General features: G+C 40.4%; 1 protein-coding gene across 1 annotated transcript in view; it reads left to right on the top strand.

Moving 5' to 3' along the window:
• The window catches only part of PTPRQ (protein tyrosine phosphatase receptor type Q), a 156,713-nt gene that overhangs the window by 46,037 nt on the left and 93,082 nt on the right, over window positions 1-17,594 (top strand). Inside the window, exons 18-20 of the mRNA XM_077838126.1 lie at window positions 94-254; window positions 1,478-1,623; window positions 17,167-17,335. Of these exons, the coding sequence (XP_077694252.1) occupies window positions 94-254; window positions 1,478-1,623; window positions 17,167-17,335 (476 nt within the window). The remainder of the gene's footprint in view (window positions 1-93; window positions 255-1,477; window positions 1,624-17,166; window positions 17,336-17,594) is intronic.

Genomic DNA, 17,594 nt, shown 5'->3' with positions numbered 1-17,594 from the left:
ATATTGTTTTCTGTGGTGTTTTTAGTAAAATGTATTATACCATGCTGCAGTTTTGTCATGAAAATGTATATATGTAACGATTTTCTTCTTTAGGAATACAATATCAAAAAGAAGTGTTAATGTAACTGAAACATCACTGATATTCACAGACCTAGAAAATAACAATGAATACAAAATTTATATAACAACAAGTACCAGATTTGGGGATGGAAACATAAAAAGTAGCATTATAAGCTTCAGAACTTCTGAAGGAGGTAAGTTTATGTATCGTAATAAATCATATAAAAAATCTATAGTTGCATCCATAAATTTGTGTCAACCTTATTTAAACATATAAAATAACTTAGGTGAAAGCTGCCATTTGATTGGCTATCTAAGAACGTTCGAATGTCTGATGTCTCTTCATCAAACAGAGCACTACATTTTCCTGCAAGACATTTAAATTTAAAAGGCTTTTTATATTGCTCTTTGTCATGAAGTAAAAAGAGGGGAATTTGGTTTTATTGCTCTTTGTTCTATCAAGCTGTGAAATAAGGTCCTGAGAAGGAAAACCTTCACAGTTTTAGTGTGTCTCTCACAAACACAGGTGTAAAGTGGTTGTAGTCGGAAAGCAGTTTTACAAACATGGCATTGTGGGATTCCAAGTTGATTTGATCCCAATGAATTTCATATACTTCAGAAGTGAAAGGTCTTTTTTTCTAGGAGGCAACACTGTACGCTCAACTTTGAAATTCAAGCTAGTTCCTTTCTGGCTCTGATGTCACCAACAATAACAATTTTGCCACTGAAACTTAGGTCCCATCCTTCAATTAACTGTGTGCATGTATCTCTGCACCTTTGTGGAGCCTCACTGGCCCAAGTGTGGCTCAATAAGCACATGGCTTTGTCTTCACATAGTCATTTGTAGGATCGGTATCTTAGTCAATAATTCTGTGAATGATGGTGTGATCTATAATAGAATCCAACTCACAGTTCCCTAGCTGTATTGGCTCTGCAATGCTAATGGTAGTAAAAAGTGTGAAAAACTTATTTTAGTTAATGAAACAAGCATAAAGGACTCTGTATACACATGAAACACGTTTGTTAAGAAGATTGCATGCATACATAATGCTTTGTGCACATGTATGAATTGGGATTTATTTTTGCATAAAACAGTAAGTGCATGCACTTACAAATCTCAAGTTTCACAGGTTCACTGAGTCCATAAACTTGGATTTGTGCATGCAAATGTATGCATGTCTTTGACTCTCTCTGAAAAATGAATGTCTTTGAAAATCAGGGCTTTCAAAGTGTATGGTAGCCATTAGTTCAATTGTACCTTTTCCACCTCCTCCAGAAACAGGATCTGATATTCAATAATTTCATAAATACATTTGATTTAATACAGGATTTTTTTCAAATCAATGAAGTCTAAATATTGGGTAATAAAAAGCACAAAACCTTATGTTACATAAGCTAAATCTTAATATTATTCCAGCACCAAGTGATCCACCAAAAGATGTCATGTACAGAAACCTCACTGCATCATCAATAATGGTTTTCTGGTCCCCTCCTCAAAGGCCTAATGGGATTATACAATATTATTCAGTTTATTACAAAAATAATTCAGGAATTTTTATGCAGGTAAGTTTCTTTTTATATCATTTTTGTAGATTTTAGTTCCGAGAAATTCATTTACTTTTCTTTGAATCTTTAATGTATCAGAAAAGATTAAACCAACTGTACAGTAAATGTCATATTCTTCTTTCACTCCCACCTCATCACAAGATAATTTTGATTTTTAGCATATGTGATACAGCATGGCCAGAGGGCAGCAGGAGAGTGTTAGATTGGGACCCTTATTCTCTGTAGAGGGAAGAAAGTTTGCTATAGATTAATTAAAGCCAGTCACCTTATAAAAACCCACTGCTTCAATCAGACAAGAGGAGGAGTTGAAGCAGAGTGGTTTGGTGTTGGAGCAGACAGCAGTTTGGAGGGAAGCAGAGGAGAGTTTGGAAAAGTGCTGCGGTGGGCTAAGAAGACCAAGACCCTAGGTAAAGGGACACCTGGTTTGTGCAGATGGAGGGCAGGAAGCCCCACAAGTTGAAGGGCAGGAGAGGGAAGTAGCCCAGGGGAAGGAACCTCTAGTTCAAGTGGTTTACTGCTATCCCTGGGGCCCTTGGGCTGGGACCCAGAGTAGGGGGCGGGTCCAGGTCCCTCCCTCTCCACTCCCCTCCCCTCCTCTAGGACACTAGTGGGGCAGTTAATACCCCAGTTCAGGGGCAAGAAATGGTGCCCTGAAACACCCCCCCCCCAAAAAAAATAGAAAGCGTGAGACCCATCATAGTAGTGCCAGCAATTTGCCACACATATTATTAAATGGATCAGTGCATTAGCCTAACCCTCACCTCGAAATTATATTTGTGGTATCCTGCAATTTCAAAATTCCTGTGCATCTCAAGGAGCATTTATGCTATTAAGCATGAGGAGACTAATGCGTACAAAAAAAGAGTAAATTTCATGCAGAATAAATGATCCAGTGTTCTAGGCTGCAAAGTGAAATTATATGTGCCTAGTGAAATGATATTCTTGTACATATATGTTTTTAATCTATTTTTTGTGCAATAATGAAAATCAGAAGATAGTGTTGCCATAGGGAAGGATAGAATACTGCCTCATGTTCTGTTACTCTTTAGTAAATGTCTCTGCAGAAAACAGGTTTTCTTTCTAACATAATTATAACATTATTTTAAAACACAGAAGACAAATAGGTTTAGTCTACTGCAGGGATCGGCAATCTTTGGCACGCAGCCCACAATGGTAAGCCCCCTGGCAGGCCAGGCCAGTTTGTTTACCTGCCGCGTCCACAGATTCGGCCAATTGCCGCTCCCACTGGCTGCAGTTTGCCCCTCCAGGACAATGGGGGCTGTGGGAAGTGGCGCAGGCTGAGGGATGTGCTGGCCACCGCTTCCCACAGCCCCCATTGGCCTGGAGCGGCGAACCGCGGCCAGTGACAGCTGCAATCGGCCGAACCTGCGGACGCGGCAGGTAAACAAACAGGCCTGGCCTGTCAGGGGGCTTACCCTGGGAGGCCACATGCCAAAAGTTGCCGGTATAGTCTACTGTATTAAAGCATGGGAGAAATTCATTTGTTTATCTGTTATGAATCTGGGCATTAGGATGTCGTTTATTGTGTAGGTACTTCTCATGCTCATCTTAACATTATGCATGATATATATTAACTAGGGCTGTTGTTTAATTGCAGTTAACTCATGCAATTAACTCAAAAAAATTTATTGCAATTAAAAAAATCACAATTGCACTGTTAAACAATAGAATACAAATTGAAATTTATTAAATATTTTTGATATTTTTCTACATTTTCAGATCTATTTCAATTACAACACAGAATACAAAGTGTACAGTGCTCACTTTATTTTTATTACAAATATTTGCACTGTAAAAATGATAAAAGAAATAGTATTTTTCAGTTCACCTCATGCAATCTCTTTATCATGAGGGTGCAACTTAGAAATGTATTTTTTTTGTTACATAACTGTACTCAAAAACAAAACAATGTAAAACTTTAGAGCCTACAAGTCCACCCAGTCCTTCTTCTTGTTCAGCCAATCGCTAAGAGAAACAAGTTTGTTTACATGTATGGGAGATAATGCTGCCCACTTCTTAATTACAATGTCCCCTGTAAGTGAGAACAGGTCTTCACATGGTCGCAAGATATTTATGTGCCAGACGTGCTAAAGATTCATATGCCTTTTCATGCTTCAGCCATCATTCCAGAGGACATGCTTCCATGCTGATGACGCTTGTTAAAAAAATAATGCGTTAATTAAATTTGTGACTGAACTCCTTGGGGGAGAATTGTATGTCTCCTGCTCTGTTTTACCTGCATTCTGCCATATATTTCATGTTACAGCAGTCTTGGAGGATGACCCAGCACATGTTGTTTGTTTTAAGAACACATTTACTGCAAATTTGACAAAATACAAAGAAGATACCAATGTGAAATTTCTAAAGATGGCTATAGCACTCAACCCAAGGTTTAAGAATCTGAAGTGCCTTCCAAAAGCTGAGAGGGATGGGGTGTGGAGTGTGCTTTCAGAAGTTTTAAAAGAGCAACACTCTGATGAAGAAACTACAGAACCCAAACCACCAAAAAAGAAAATCAACCTTCTGCTGGTGGCATCTGACTCAGATGATGAAAATGAACATGCATCAGTCTGCGCTGCTTTGGATTGTTATTGAGCAGAACCCGTCATCTGCATGGACACATGTCCCCTGGAATGGTGGGTGAAGCATCAAGGGACATATGAATCTTTAGTGCATCTGGCATATAAATATCTTGCGAAGCCAGCTACAACAGTGCCATACAAACGCCTGTTCTCACTTTCAGGTGACATTGTAAACAAGAAGCAGGCAGCATTATCTTCTGCAAACATAAACAGACTTGTTTGTCTGAGCGGTTGGCTGAACAAGAAGTAGGACTGAGTGGTCTTGTAGGCTGTAAAGTTTTACTTATTTTATTTTTGAATGCAGGGTTTTTTTTGTACATCATTCTACATTTGTAAGTTCAACTTTCATGATAAAGAGATTGCACTAGAGTACTTGTATTAGGTGAATTGAAAAATACTATTTATTTTGTTTTTTACAGTGCAAATATATGTAATAAAAATAAATATAAACTGTACACTTTGTATTCTATGTTGTAATAGAAATCAATATGTTTGACAATGTAGAAAACATCCAAAAATATTTAAATAAATGGTATTCTATTATTGTTTAATAGCGCAATTAATCAGGATTGTGGTTTGAGCATTGGCCTGCTAAACCCAGGGTTGTGAGTTCAATCCTTGAGGGGGCCATTTGGGATCCTGGGGCAAAAATTGGGGCTTGGTCCTGCTTTGAGCAGGGGGTTGGACTAGATGACCTCCTGAGGTCCCTTCCAACCCTGATATTCTGTGATTCTATGAAAAGATTCTGGATTCACATGGTGTGTGACTTCTAACAGGATTAATTTTTTTAATCGTGTGATAGATCACTATTAATTTTTTTAATTGCTTGACAGCCCTAATATTAACTATATTATTTTAAGTTATTTATTTATTTATTTATTTGTATAACCATAGTGCTGAGTAGCTCTATTCATGAACCAGGATATGAATTTTTAATTGTTTATATCCATGTCATTCAAGAATGTATATAATTTATTTGTTCTTTATATGCAAATATAATAAAAAATATAATTTTCCTTAACAAATTTTGGTTAAAAGTTTTGTGTTTGTAGAAGAAAAAGAGGAAATGTAAAGTTGTGAAGACAGCAAAGTACAAAATATGAAATCTGATGTATGTGGCATAATTTTACAGTTAGTGCTTACTGGATTTAGGTATTTATTTTCCTGAAGATATATGTTTACATGTCACTCTGCAAATGTAGGCCCTGCTCCTGCAATCTGCTCTGTGCTGGCCAATCATCGCACTCATGCGGACCCCATTTAAATTTGTGGGGTTCTGTATGAGTGTAAGATTTTGCCCTCATAGATCTGATTGCAGAATGGGAGCCATAGAAAAGACTTATTTCATGCCCCAAGGAACTCACAATGTAATAATTAGCATGTGAGTTAGCTAGAAGCACGTTGGTTGCACAGTCTGATAGGAGTAAAATTAGACCTAGTAGTTGGGTTTGAGTTTATGGGTGCATGCCTATCTGAAATATGACTGTAAGCATACACATCAAATCATCCCTTCTGCTTCTCTTATTTGCTAGTCCTGTGAGCAGGCCACGGTATACATAAGTGTCTTATTCTCTTTGAGAACAGGGTGAATTGGGTGATGGCACAATGTAAACCTGTGACCTCAGAGAACCCAGACTTCAAATTGGCATTTAATGTCAGTTACAGCCCTCATTTTGAAGGACTGTTTAACCTTTTCATCTTGAAAAAGTTTGTTTTTAAATGTTTTTTAATCTAAGTTACTTTTTTCCTTTGCACATTTTGCATGTCCATGTTTCATTTTTTCACAGTGGTGCTTACTGCATGCCCAGTGTATGCTTCTAACTGATCATAACTTCTAATGTGGTTCGCTAAAAGTTCATACCTTGATGCAGCTATTTTTCTGAATCCATTTTATCCTATGATAATCAGTACCAGTTCAGATTCTGTACATCTTTTTACTTCTGTAGCAACAGCTTTCATGAATTTTTACATAATAAAAATTCAGAAATAAAACACAAACACACAATGAGAGATGTCATTCCACCATATAATTTCTACATCTTACAATTTTAGGAACTTTGTTGGTTGCTTCAGATATTCTTTACATGGCACCTTGTGCTAGAAAAAGAAATCTATCCATATACTTTATTCTACAAACCATCGCTTCTGTGGTTGAAAACAAGTACACATTGCTATTTATTGATTCTCGTCTACAAAAAGTCGGCAATGTTCTGTCACTAGCTCTAACTTTTTACTTCTACTTTGGTTAAGCGTAATTGCTAAAAGTTTGTAATGCCCTTGTCATAAATATAAAGGGAAGGGTAAACCCCTTTGAAATCCCTCCTGGCCAGGGGAAAGCTCCTCTCACCTGTAAAGGGTTAAGAAGCTAAAGGTAACCTCGCTGGCACCTGACCAAAATGACCAATGAGGAGACAAGATACTTTCAAAAGCTGGGAGGAGGGAGAGAAACAAAGGGTCTGGGTCTGTCTTTGTATGCTGGTTTCTGCAAGGGATAGACCAGGAATGGAGTCTTAGAACTTTTAGTAAGTAATCTAGCTAGGTATGTGTTAGATTATGATTTCTTTAAATGGCTGAGAAAAGAATTGTGCTGAATAGAATAACGATTTCTGTCTGTGTATCTTTTTTGTAACTTAAGGTTTTGCCTAGAGGGGTTCTCTATGTTTTTGAATCTAATTACCCTGTAAGATATCTACCATCCTGATTTTACAGGGGGGATTTCTTTATTTCTATTTACTTCTATTTTCTATTAAAAGTCTTCTTGTAAGAAACTGAACGCTTTTTCATTGTTCTCAGATCCAAGGGTTTGGGTCTGTGGTCACCTATGCAAATTGGTGAGGCTTTTTATCCAACATTTCCCAGGAAAGGGGGGGTGCAAGTGTTGGAAGGATTGTTCATTGTTCTTAAGATCCAAGGGTCTGGGTCTGTAGTCACCTAGGCAAATTGGTGAGGCTTTTTACCAAACCTTGTCCAGGAAGTGGGGTGCAGGGTTTTGGGAAGTATTTTGGGGGGAAAGACGCGTCCAAACAGCTCTTCCCGAGTAACCAGTATTAGTCTGGTGGTGGTAGCGGCCAGTCCAAGGACAACGGGTGGAATATTTTGTACCTTGGGGAAGTTTTGACCTAAGCTGGTAAAGATAAGCTTAGGAGGTTTTTCATGCAGGTCCCCACATCTGTACCCTAGAGTTCAGAGTGGGGGAGGAACCTTGACAGCCCTTATCTCCATATTTGATCATTGATTTAGAAGCAAGCCACAATGAAGATAAAGATGGTGTATTAATTTTTCTTTTGCTAAAGATACTTTTTGTTTAAATGATTCAAAAGCTAAGCCAGAGAGTTTAGAAGCCCAGATAACTTGGGTTTTTCACTTTCTTTACCTTGAAAATTGATCTTACACCTTCACAATTACCTGCCTTTACCAGTTAGGAAACTTCATGTATGTTTTTTGAAATGAACTGAATGCCTGTCCTGTTTTACCAAATTCTGTATTTCTTTAATCAGAGCTGGCAATAGCTTTCTTAGGGCAGACCTGCAAAACAGTTTTTTTTACCTCCAAAATATTACCTATTCCTGCACACCAGTGTCACATATGCACAGAGCTGACCTGAGATTTGCGGGAGAATTAGAGAGATGATTATTTGGAATATACCTCAAATTTAACTAACTAGTTTTCATAAGTGTGTGCTGGGGTAGGGAAATCTTTGGTCTCAGTTTCCTACCACAGAAATGGTGCTCAGCTGCTTGTTCCTTTCAACCCTAGTGACCAGTTTAGACTTACAAGGAAAAGAACTAGAAACCCAGAGCCAGATTGTCAGATGGCATAAATGGACAGAGCTACACTGATGGAAGTGAAGCTATGCCAGTATACACCAGCAGAGGATCTGACCCATGCTTCTGTCTTAATGAAAGTTGAGATTCTCCTTTACATGTGTAGCTCCTCTTAAAGCTAGGAGTCCTGTGGCTGTCAGCTTTATCAGGTCCAAAGCTCAGCTCTGCCTTAATATATTGGTTATTTACAGATAAACTTTAATGTACTGATGTTCTAGCTGAGTTTAAATCTTTTTCTCTCAAGGTGAATGACCTAACCAAACCTCTTTTTCCATATTTATATTAGTCATTTACATTTATTTTGAGTAACTTAAATGCATTTTAACTGAAGTTTTAAAAGGCATACTATTCCCTTGATTTCATTTAAACTAAATTATTTTTTAAAAAAATTGTTAGAGCCTCCTTTAAATAGTATATCATGCATTTTAAAAATTCCTTAATAAAAAAATTATCAAGATATTTCTGCTCCTCGCTGATGTTTATATGGATCTTTTGGGTGGGCCTGACAGCAACAACAACAAACACGCTGAGGCCCACTCCTCTGCCCTGCCCCTCTTTTCTGTTTCTCCAGGAACTCTCCTGCCTCCTCTCTCTCTGTATCACTTCCAGCTTGGCTGCTGCTGTTACTGGTAAACACTCTTTTTGCAGGCCCTGGGGAAAGAGTATCCACAAAACAGTGAAGCCCCCACATCCAGTAAAGCACTTATGTATGTGCTTAACTACAAGCATTTGAGTGGTTCCACTGAAATAATGAACTACTGTTATATACTCAAAGTAAACAAATTTTAAAAATAGAGGAAAATAAAAGAATATTTTTCAGTATCGTAATTAGTGAGGGTCACTAGTAACAAGAGTAGGCACAAAACTTTCAAGTGAATATGTCATTTTAACTAATTCATCCAGACACTTCTATCCACATAATTGAAATTTTAGTGCTATCCTTTTTATTTTCTTTGAGATTGCCTCTTGATGTTCAGTGATCATAACCTTGAGAGAGTGAGGGTGTGGAGTAGCATTGTTGGTAACATTGTTTCTTGCCATTCTCTCTTTCTTGGAATAGCATTATGGCTTCCTATGGTTTACCAGGTGTTTATTGTTCACTACGCATACAGCCATACACGAAGTGAAAAAGAGCCTGGAGATAGGGAGGGTTTGTCTTTACCGCAGTGTTTGCTCGAGGTATAACTTGAATGTTGTCCTTAACCCAATGAGCATCCGTGTACAAAAATCTCTACCCCGAATTAAGCGTGTTTTACAGTCAAGCCAGCTAGTCCACAAGGGGGTGTGGGTTGACACCTGAGTGCTGCTGAACCTTGAACTAGTAACTCAGATGCTGGGACTCCCCCAGTGCGTTCCCAAAATTTCCAGTCCAGGTTATTTGTTGTCTATCCACCCCGCCTTCAGAACAGGGGTTATCTGCAGCCAACATAAATACCCCATTTCAACATTCAGACCCCTGCTTTGCCCGGGGCTCTCCTCATCTTTAGAGTTTGTTCTAGCTCTGCTATGAAATCCCTGAAGCCACTGTACCACCGGGCAAAGCACCAGAACTCCAAGTCTGGGGAGACCTCAACAAGCTCGCTGCACTACAGCCACTTCAACTGCGTGTTCTCCAGTGCCCCAAGTATGGAATCCATTTACACCCTGGAGAGATCAAAGATCCCTGGGGAAGTTGACTGAGGATGGAGGACTTTTAGGATGACCCAGAGCCAGGACTCTCACCTGCCACAACGATCTTAGGTGAGGTGGAGCCTGATGGTCACCAGTAGATGCCACAGCCACTCCAACTCACCCAGGACTCCAGAGAGGAAACAAAGAAACAGATCAGGGAGAAATGGGACAGGGAGAAAACGGCAGATGAGCCAGTGTTGTCTCAGCCAGGTGAGGACTCAATTCGCCATTGTGGTTATGGTTGGGGAGAAATGCCATAAGGGGCTCATCATTGCCTGTATAGGACCAGTCTCTACTGGGGGATGTGTAGGAGAGGGCAGGCAAATGCCAATTATAGTTTCCCTTCTAGACATGGAAACGACCATTTCCACTTCCCCCTCCCAGCCTCCATCCTTCCTTCCGAGGCATTTAGAGGGTGTGCTTCAGCTACTGGTGCCTCTGCATTCCTTGATGGGCATGGTAAACCACCACTCCACCCCTGGGTACGCATTAATAGAGATTTATTGTAAAACACACTGCTGTATGTGCACAAACCAAGCATTATTAATACAAGTATACAAATGCCTGTGAAGGCAGGATTGGCGATGAGTGCAAGCAGGTGCTGAGTGCATATATAGTAGTGTGCACTCTCTCAAGCTGGAACTAGAGTTCCAGCATTCAAGGAGACAGTCCATACCACTGTTCCCAGGATACGTAAAGCACTTATATTGTTGATATGGTCAGGAAACCTGGAAGTTAGCAAAGGGGAGATGGAGCCAAGTGAAGGAAGGCCTTGAGATAAAGGTTTCCACTTTCACCTTGCTTGCAATGCACAAAATTAAAGGGAAGATATTTTCCGGTTTTTTTTTACCATGGACAGAAGGTTTAAGTACTCTTTCTCCGCTTTACAGGCCCATCTGCACAAGTACATATCACCCACCCTTGCAGAAGGTTATTGACCGTCAGTACTGGGCTACTGAATCAGAAAGCAGAAGGAAGAAAACCAGGGACAGCCTGCTGATGGAGATGCATAAGGACTTTGGAAGGTGTCACTGCCTTTTCTAACTTCAGAGGCAGAAATGCTGGAGCAGGAGTGGCAATTCCAGGCAGCAGCTGAAAGGATGCTGAAGAAAAGAGCACATGATGACATAGTACATCGCCCATGACCATGCCATGGAAGAGCAAGACACCCAACAGCAGCGTGAGGAGAGTCGGAAGCAAATGGTCATGTTTCTGAGCATTATGGCCAGCAGGTGCCAGAACAACCTGGCCCCTGTACCAGCCCAGGTTCAGCACCAGACTCATCCTACAGCCACACGCTCTCCTCCATGATCCCACAAGCTGCAGCCAGCAACCTCAGGATGGGGCGGGGTTCGTCAGTTCCTGTAGGAAAGCGCCCATGGTTAGGTTTACCTTCATCACCCCACCCCCGTGCAACAATGGTGGAGTGATGACCATGTGCACTCTCCATACATGTGACGCGGCACAGTGCCGCTTGTGTGCATGACACTTGGCTTAAAGCAGCAGGACTGCTAGTGTGATTTATTTTGAATAAAATCTTTCTTTGTTGAATCCTTTGTTTCTGTGAGTGCTTTGGCCGCACTAGAGAGGGAGGGGAACTTAACACAGTTTTATTCCAGCATCACCTTCGCAGTAAATGCACTTTAAGAGAAATCTTTCCTGTGGGAACACTGACATAGACTAGCTACCTCTGCTGCTCTTACCCAGCAAGGGGAACTAGGAACTGGACAGGGAGGAAAGGATTGGGACCCTGGAGCTGCCATCTCTAGCCTCACACCAGCTGCCTCTGCCACTGTAAACCCAGCATGGAGACTAGGAGAGCTGGTTGAGAAAAAGCCATGGATCCCACCCATTGTTCAAGAGTTGGATCCAGGGCTTTCCAACAGAATGCAGACAATCAACATGTGTGGAAGTGAGGTGTTGCAGTAAGCTTCCAGGTGAACACTACTTGCACCCATATGACTAGGAGGTACAAAAAATGTTTTCCTGAAATACATCATGGAAGTTTGGAAGGAACAGCTTGGAATAATGCAGTGCTAAGAACCAAGGGACATGCCCCCAGAAGGCAAACTCCTTCGCTTGAGTCAGTACTGCAACCATGTGAACACAAAAAGAACGAGGAGTACTTTTGGCACCTTAGAGACTAACAAATTTATTTGGGCATAAGCTTTTGTGGGCTAAAACCCACTTCATCGGATGCATGCAGTGGAAAATACAGTAGGAAGATATATATACACACAGAGAACATGAAAAATGGGTGTTGCTATACCAATTCTAATGAGACTAATCAATTAAGGTGGGCTATTATCAGCAGGAGAAAAAAAACTTTTGTAGTGATAATCATAATGGCCCATTTCAAACAGTTGACAAGAAGGTGTGAGTAACAATAGGGGGAAAATTAGCATGGGGAAATAGTTTTTAGTTTGTTTAATGACTCATTCACTCCCAGACTTTATTCAAGCCTAATTTAATGGTGTCCAGTTTGCAAATTAATTCCAGTTCTGCAGTTTCTCGTTGAAGTCTGTTTTTTTGAAGTTTTTTGGTTGAAGAATTGCGACTTTTAGATCTGTAATTGAGTGTCCATGCGGGTTGAAGTTTCTCTGACTGGTTTTTGAATGTTATAATTCTTGACGTCTGATTTGTGTCCATTTATTCTTTTGCATAGAGACTGTCGGTTTCGCCAATGTACATGGCAGAGGGGCATTGCTGGCACATGATGGTATATGTGCAGGTGAACGAACCCTTGATGGTGTGGCTGATGTGATTAGGTCCTATGATGGTGTCCCTTGAATAGATATGTGGACAGAGTTGGCAACGGGCTTTGTTGCAAGAATAGGTTCCTTGGTTAGTGTTTTTGTTGTGTGGTGTGTGGTTGCTGGTGAGTATTTGCTTCAGGTTGGGGGGCTGTCTGTAAGCAAGGACTGGCCTGTCTCCCAAGATCTGTGAGAGTGAGGGATCGTCCTTCAGGATAGGTTGTAGATCCTTGATGATGCGCTGGAGAGGTTTTAGTTGGGGGCTGAAGGTGACGGCTAGTGATGTTCTGTTACTTTCTTGTTGGGCCTGTCCTGTAGAAGGTGACTTCTGGCTCCTCTTCTGGCTCTGTCAATCTGTTTCTTCACTTCAGTAGGTGGGTACTGTAGTTTTAAGAATGCTTGATAGAGATCCTGTAGGTGTTTGTCTCTGTCTGAGGGATTGGAGCAAATGTTGTTGTATCTTAGAGCTTGGCTGTAGACAATGGATCATGTGATGTGGTTTGGATGAAAGCTGGATGGCTGATGTAGCCTTTGTCGTGTGGCCTCAACCTAGGCTAACGCAAGTGGAGTACTTCCAGTATTCTAACTGGAACGAATAATGAAGTGAAGACAAGCCCAGAGCAAGAGAGAATAGAAAGAAACTATACTAGCAAAGCAGTGCCACAACCTTATTCTTAAGATTAGAAGCTTTGTGATGTCTGTATATCACTGGTTATGACATTATGTAGCTGGAAATGCTTCCTGGGCCAAGAAGAATATTGTTTTCTGCACACGCTTTCATTGGTTGTGTGTATTGCTTACACTTATCTGCTCTTAATATTCTGATACTTTGCTATTCCAGAACTTCTTTGTGTGTGGACTAAGGAAGGAAGCAGAAGAAGAAATTTTTTCAGTTGTAGCTTCAGTTTGCCAAGAAGTCCTAAGCAGTTTGCTTTCATCTGCAGCCAGAATTAATTGTAAAATGTCCTATAATGATGAATCCCCAGAATACAATTAGTGCAAGTTACATTATTTTGCAGATTGCATCCCAGTAGCTCTTCGTGTCACTCTCATTATCTGTGCATGCTTTTCTAATATTTTGTCATGTCATGAGTAGTTATCTGCCCCTTGGCTGCCAGACTAAATGGTCTCCCTTCTAAATAGATAGACAAGGTGAATGAGGTGATCTGTTTTATTGGACTAACTTCTGTTGGTGAGAGAGACAAGCTTTCGATCCACAATGAGCTCTCTACAGCTTGAAAGCTTATCTCTCTCACCAACAGAAGGTCCAATAAAAGAGATCACCTCACCACCTTGTCTCTCTAATATCCTGGGACCAACACGGCTACAACTACACTCCCTTCAAAATAGGGTTTCAATGAACCACCAAATAGTGTTTTGTTATAGCTTTCAGGTAGGTTCACTACAGCATTCTATGTCCAAATGCAAAACTGTTGAGAAAATATAAAGATACATTTTTAAAACTTTGCATGAGATTTATAGCTGGTGAACTATTAAATCCAGAAGTTAAAACTCTGTTCAGTACTTGGAAATTTTATCTTTAAAAGTCAGGGTATTAATTCCTGCCCTTTGTCTGATCCCCTGCATCAGAAACAAAGGGAATGGTGCTCTCATTCACAAGTGATTCACTATCTTTCTATAGCTGGACATCAGAAAATTTAATTTAAGTATGTTGTGCCTGATTCTCCATTGCCCTGAATCTTGTATAGTCATTTACACAAACTCAAAGTGAGATTCCCACTAGCATTAACTTTAATCAGCTACATCGGGGTTCTCAAACTGGGGGTTGTGACCCCTCAGGGGGTTGTGAGGTTATTACATGGGGGTTGTGAGCTGTCACCCTGCACCCCCAAACTCTGTTTTGCCTGCAGCATTTATTATAGTGTTAAATATAAAAAATGTGTTTTTAATATGTAAGGACGGGGGGTCGCACTCAGGCTTGCTGTGTTAAAAGTTTGAGAACTACTGAGCTACATTGAGGCAAAAGGCATTAACTTGTATCTACCCTCGGGAAAAGGTTTTGGTTAGGTCTGGATTGTTGTTGGGCAACTCTGACCTACCCTCGTCCTCTTTTCCTAATATAGACAAATTGCAAGTCAGGGTTCAGGTACGTTAATGGGCTGGCATAGAGACATTTTTCTTGTTCCATTTGTCCTGCACCTGTTCAATGTACCAGAAGAGGACTTTGTGTTCCAGTGCTGTCAATGTACGATATTTCACTGTAATAACTTTGGGTTAAATTCAGCCTTCAGATATTGACATGCAAATCTTATTGAAGTCAATGGAGTTTGGCCCTGTGTTATTCACAGAAGTAAAATAGTTTCACCAGCATGAAAGTAAAGAAATTAGTCAAATGTTAAATTAAATGTATGTGGATTATGACATAGGGGTAATAGACATTAAGATTATTTGTTGAAAAACTAAAAGCCTTCACAGGAGAAGTCACAGCCAAGTTGGTAAAGAATCACAGTGCCTCCTTTAGAAAATGGTATTGCCATTTTTTGCAGTTTCATAATGTTTCATCCTCAAATGTGCACGCACACAAAAAATCTCATTTTAGTAAATCAGCTAGTTCTGTAAATATATATTGCTAAAAAACAAAGAAACTTCTTCACTCCCCCCTTCTATCGCTGCCCCCCACCCCTTTTTTAACAAGACATAAACCCCAGTAAGTTAACTCTGATTTTAAGGAACTGTTGGTGCTTGTAGGGCCAAATACTGGAACTAAAAATCAGCCCAAATGGCTGGACTGTGCACTTAACAGGATCTTGGGAAGAATCCTGGGGACATATCACAGCTGCCTCTGAAATATAAGGGCAGTGTTAGTCCAGATCACTAATGCACATGCTCACTGCTCTATAGAGAAGAGTGGCTGGTGGATATGCATAGTCATAGAATGGGACCTGTCTCTCTACCCTGAATACAAGGTAGAGTCACAGGAAGTCCTGGCAAAGCAGAGTCTGACTGCCACATGGGTGCATGTCCCCTAAATAGGGTTCCTAATTCCTGTACCACTGCAGAATTGCATGGTTCTCCTGGGTCATCTTCCTTTTAGTCACTGATGATTTGACCCATTGAGATTATTTGCATTTAATAGTTCTTACATAAAAAGTTAATTTTCTCTCTTCTGTTTCCAAATTGGTACTGTTATAAGCAAAGTAATGTATGGGTTCCCTCTAGTGGGTAATGTAAAATTCAGTTATTGTAACAGTCTCTATCAGTTTGAATAAAGTGTTTGACATTAATACTGAAGAAAGTCAGGGACTTTAGTCCTGTTGGGGTATCTTTTTGTCAATAATTTGTAGTTGGTACACTTCCTGTTTTTTTCCCCCTTGATATGTATAAGTACATTCACTCTACAGAATATTTTTTTCTAAAAAAAGAAATAGTGGATAAACAAAGCCAAGTTAGAAAGAGACTCAGCCATATAAATGTGTAATGTCTACATAAGAAACTAGATAGAAAAGATATAAACATGGCTCCATGTCTGGTTGGCAGCCAGTATCAAGTGGAGCGCCCCAAGGGTCGGTCCTGGGGCCGGTTTTGTTCAATATCTTCATTAATGATCTGGAGGATGGCATGGATTACACCCTCAGCAAGTTTGCAGACGACACTAAACTGGGAGGAGAGGTAGACATGCTGGAGGGTAGGGGTAGGATACAGAGGGCCCTAGACAAATTAGAGGATTGGGCCAAAAGAAATCTGACGAGGTTCAACAAAGACAAGTGCAGAGTCCTGCATTTAGGACAGAAGAATCCCATGCACCGCTACAGACCAGGGACCGAATGGCTCGGCAGCAGTTCTGCAGAAAAGGACCTAGGGGTTACAGTGGACGAGAAGCTGGATATGAGTCAACAGTGTGCCCTTGTTGCCAAGAAGGCCAATGGCATTTTGGGATGTATAAGTAGGGGCATTGCCAGCAGATCGAGGGACATGATTGTTCCCCTCTATTTGACATTGGTGAGGCCTCATCTGGAGTACTGGGTCCAGTTTTGTGCCCCACACTACAAGAAGGATGTGGAAAAATTGGAAAACGTCCAGCGGAGGGCAACAAAAATGATTAGGGGACTGGAACACATGACTTATGAGGAGAAGCTGAGGGAACTGGGATTGTTTAGTCTGCAGAAGAGAAGAATGAGGGCGGATTTGATAGCTGCTTTCAGCTACCTGAAAGGGGGTTCCAAAGAGGATGGATCTAGACTGTTCTCAGTGGTGGCAGATGACAGAACAAGGAGTAATGGTCTCAAGTTGTAGTGGGGGAGGTTTAGGTTGGATATTAGGAAAAAAAATTTCACTAGGAGGGTGTTGAAGCACTGGAATGTGTTACCTAGGGTGGTGGTAGAATCTCCTTCCTTTGAAGTTTTTAAGGTCAGGCTTGACAAAGCCCTGGCTGGGATGATTTAGTTGGGGACTGGACCAGCTTTGAGCAGGGGGTTGGACTAGATGACCTCCTGAGGTCCCTTCCAACCCTCATATTCTATGATTCTGTGATTTATTTGACTGCATTAAACAGGAATCAGTGTGGCTGACTTGAGCATTAGAGAATTGAAGTGTCTGTTTATGATTAGTAAATGGTCTGAGTTGTGTGGGTGGGTGGACAGATGGATGGATAGATAGAGAAAATGAAAGTAATAAAGAAATACTAATCTATTTGTAAAAGATGATATCCTTCTCCTTTCTTTTCCTTAGAATTTCACCAGACAAGACATTGACAGTGGTGTTGACAATAAATCTCTGTCTGCAGTATTAGACAATTTGGCAAAATGCAGCTACTATACGGTGTGGTTAACTGCAGACACTGCCTTTGGAAATGGAAACAAGACCAGTGAGATAATGCACGTGTATACAGATCAAGATAGTATGTAAACAACTCTATTTTAAATTTTCAAATGTACGTCCAAGCTTTTCATTATGAAATAGTTCTAGAACTTTTGAATATTATTGCATTCTTTGGGATGAAAAGGTTAAAAAGAAGTACTACAGTGAATGCCATTTTAAAAAACTGTTTACCATACTGTAGCATTTACCTTTGCACGGGTTTGATGGTATTCTCTAAGCCTAGAATGGGGATAGATCATTCTCATGAACCTTAGCGTTAGTATCTGAAGGAAACCTCT

The sequence above is a fragment of the Eretmochelys imbricata genome, chromosome 1 (assembly GCF_965152235.1).
Source record: "Eretmochelys imbricata isolate rEreImb1 chromosome 1, rEreImb1.hap1, whole genome shotgun sequence".
In the NCBI taxonomy this organism is placed as follows: Eukaryota; Metazoa; Chordata; order Testudines; family Cheloniidae; genus Eretmochelys; species Eretmochelys imbricata.
This window is presented reverse-complemented; position numbering and strand designations above follow the sequence as displayed.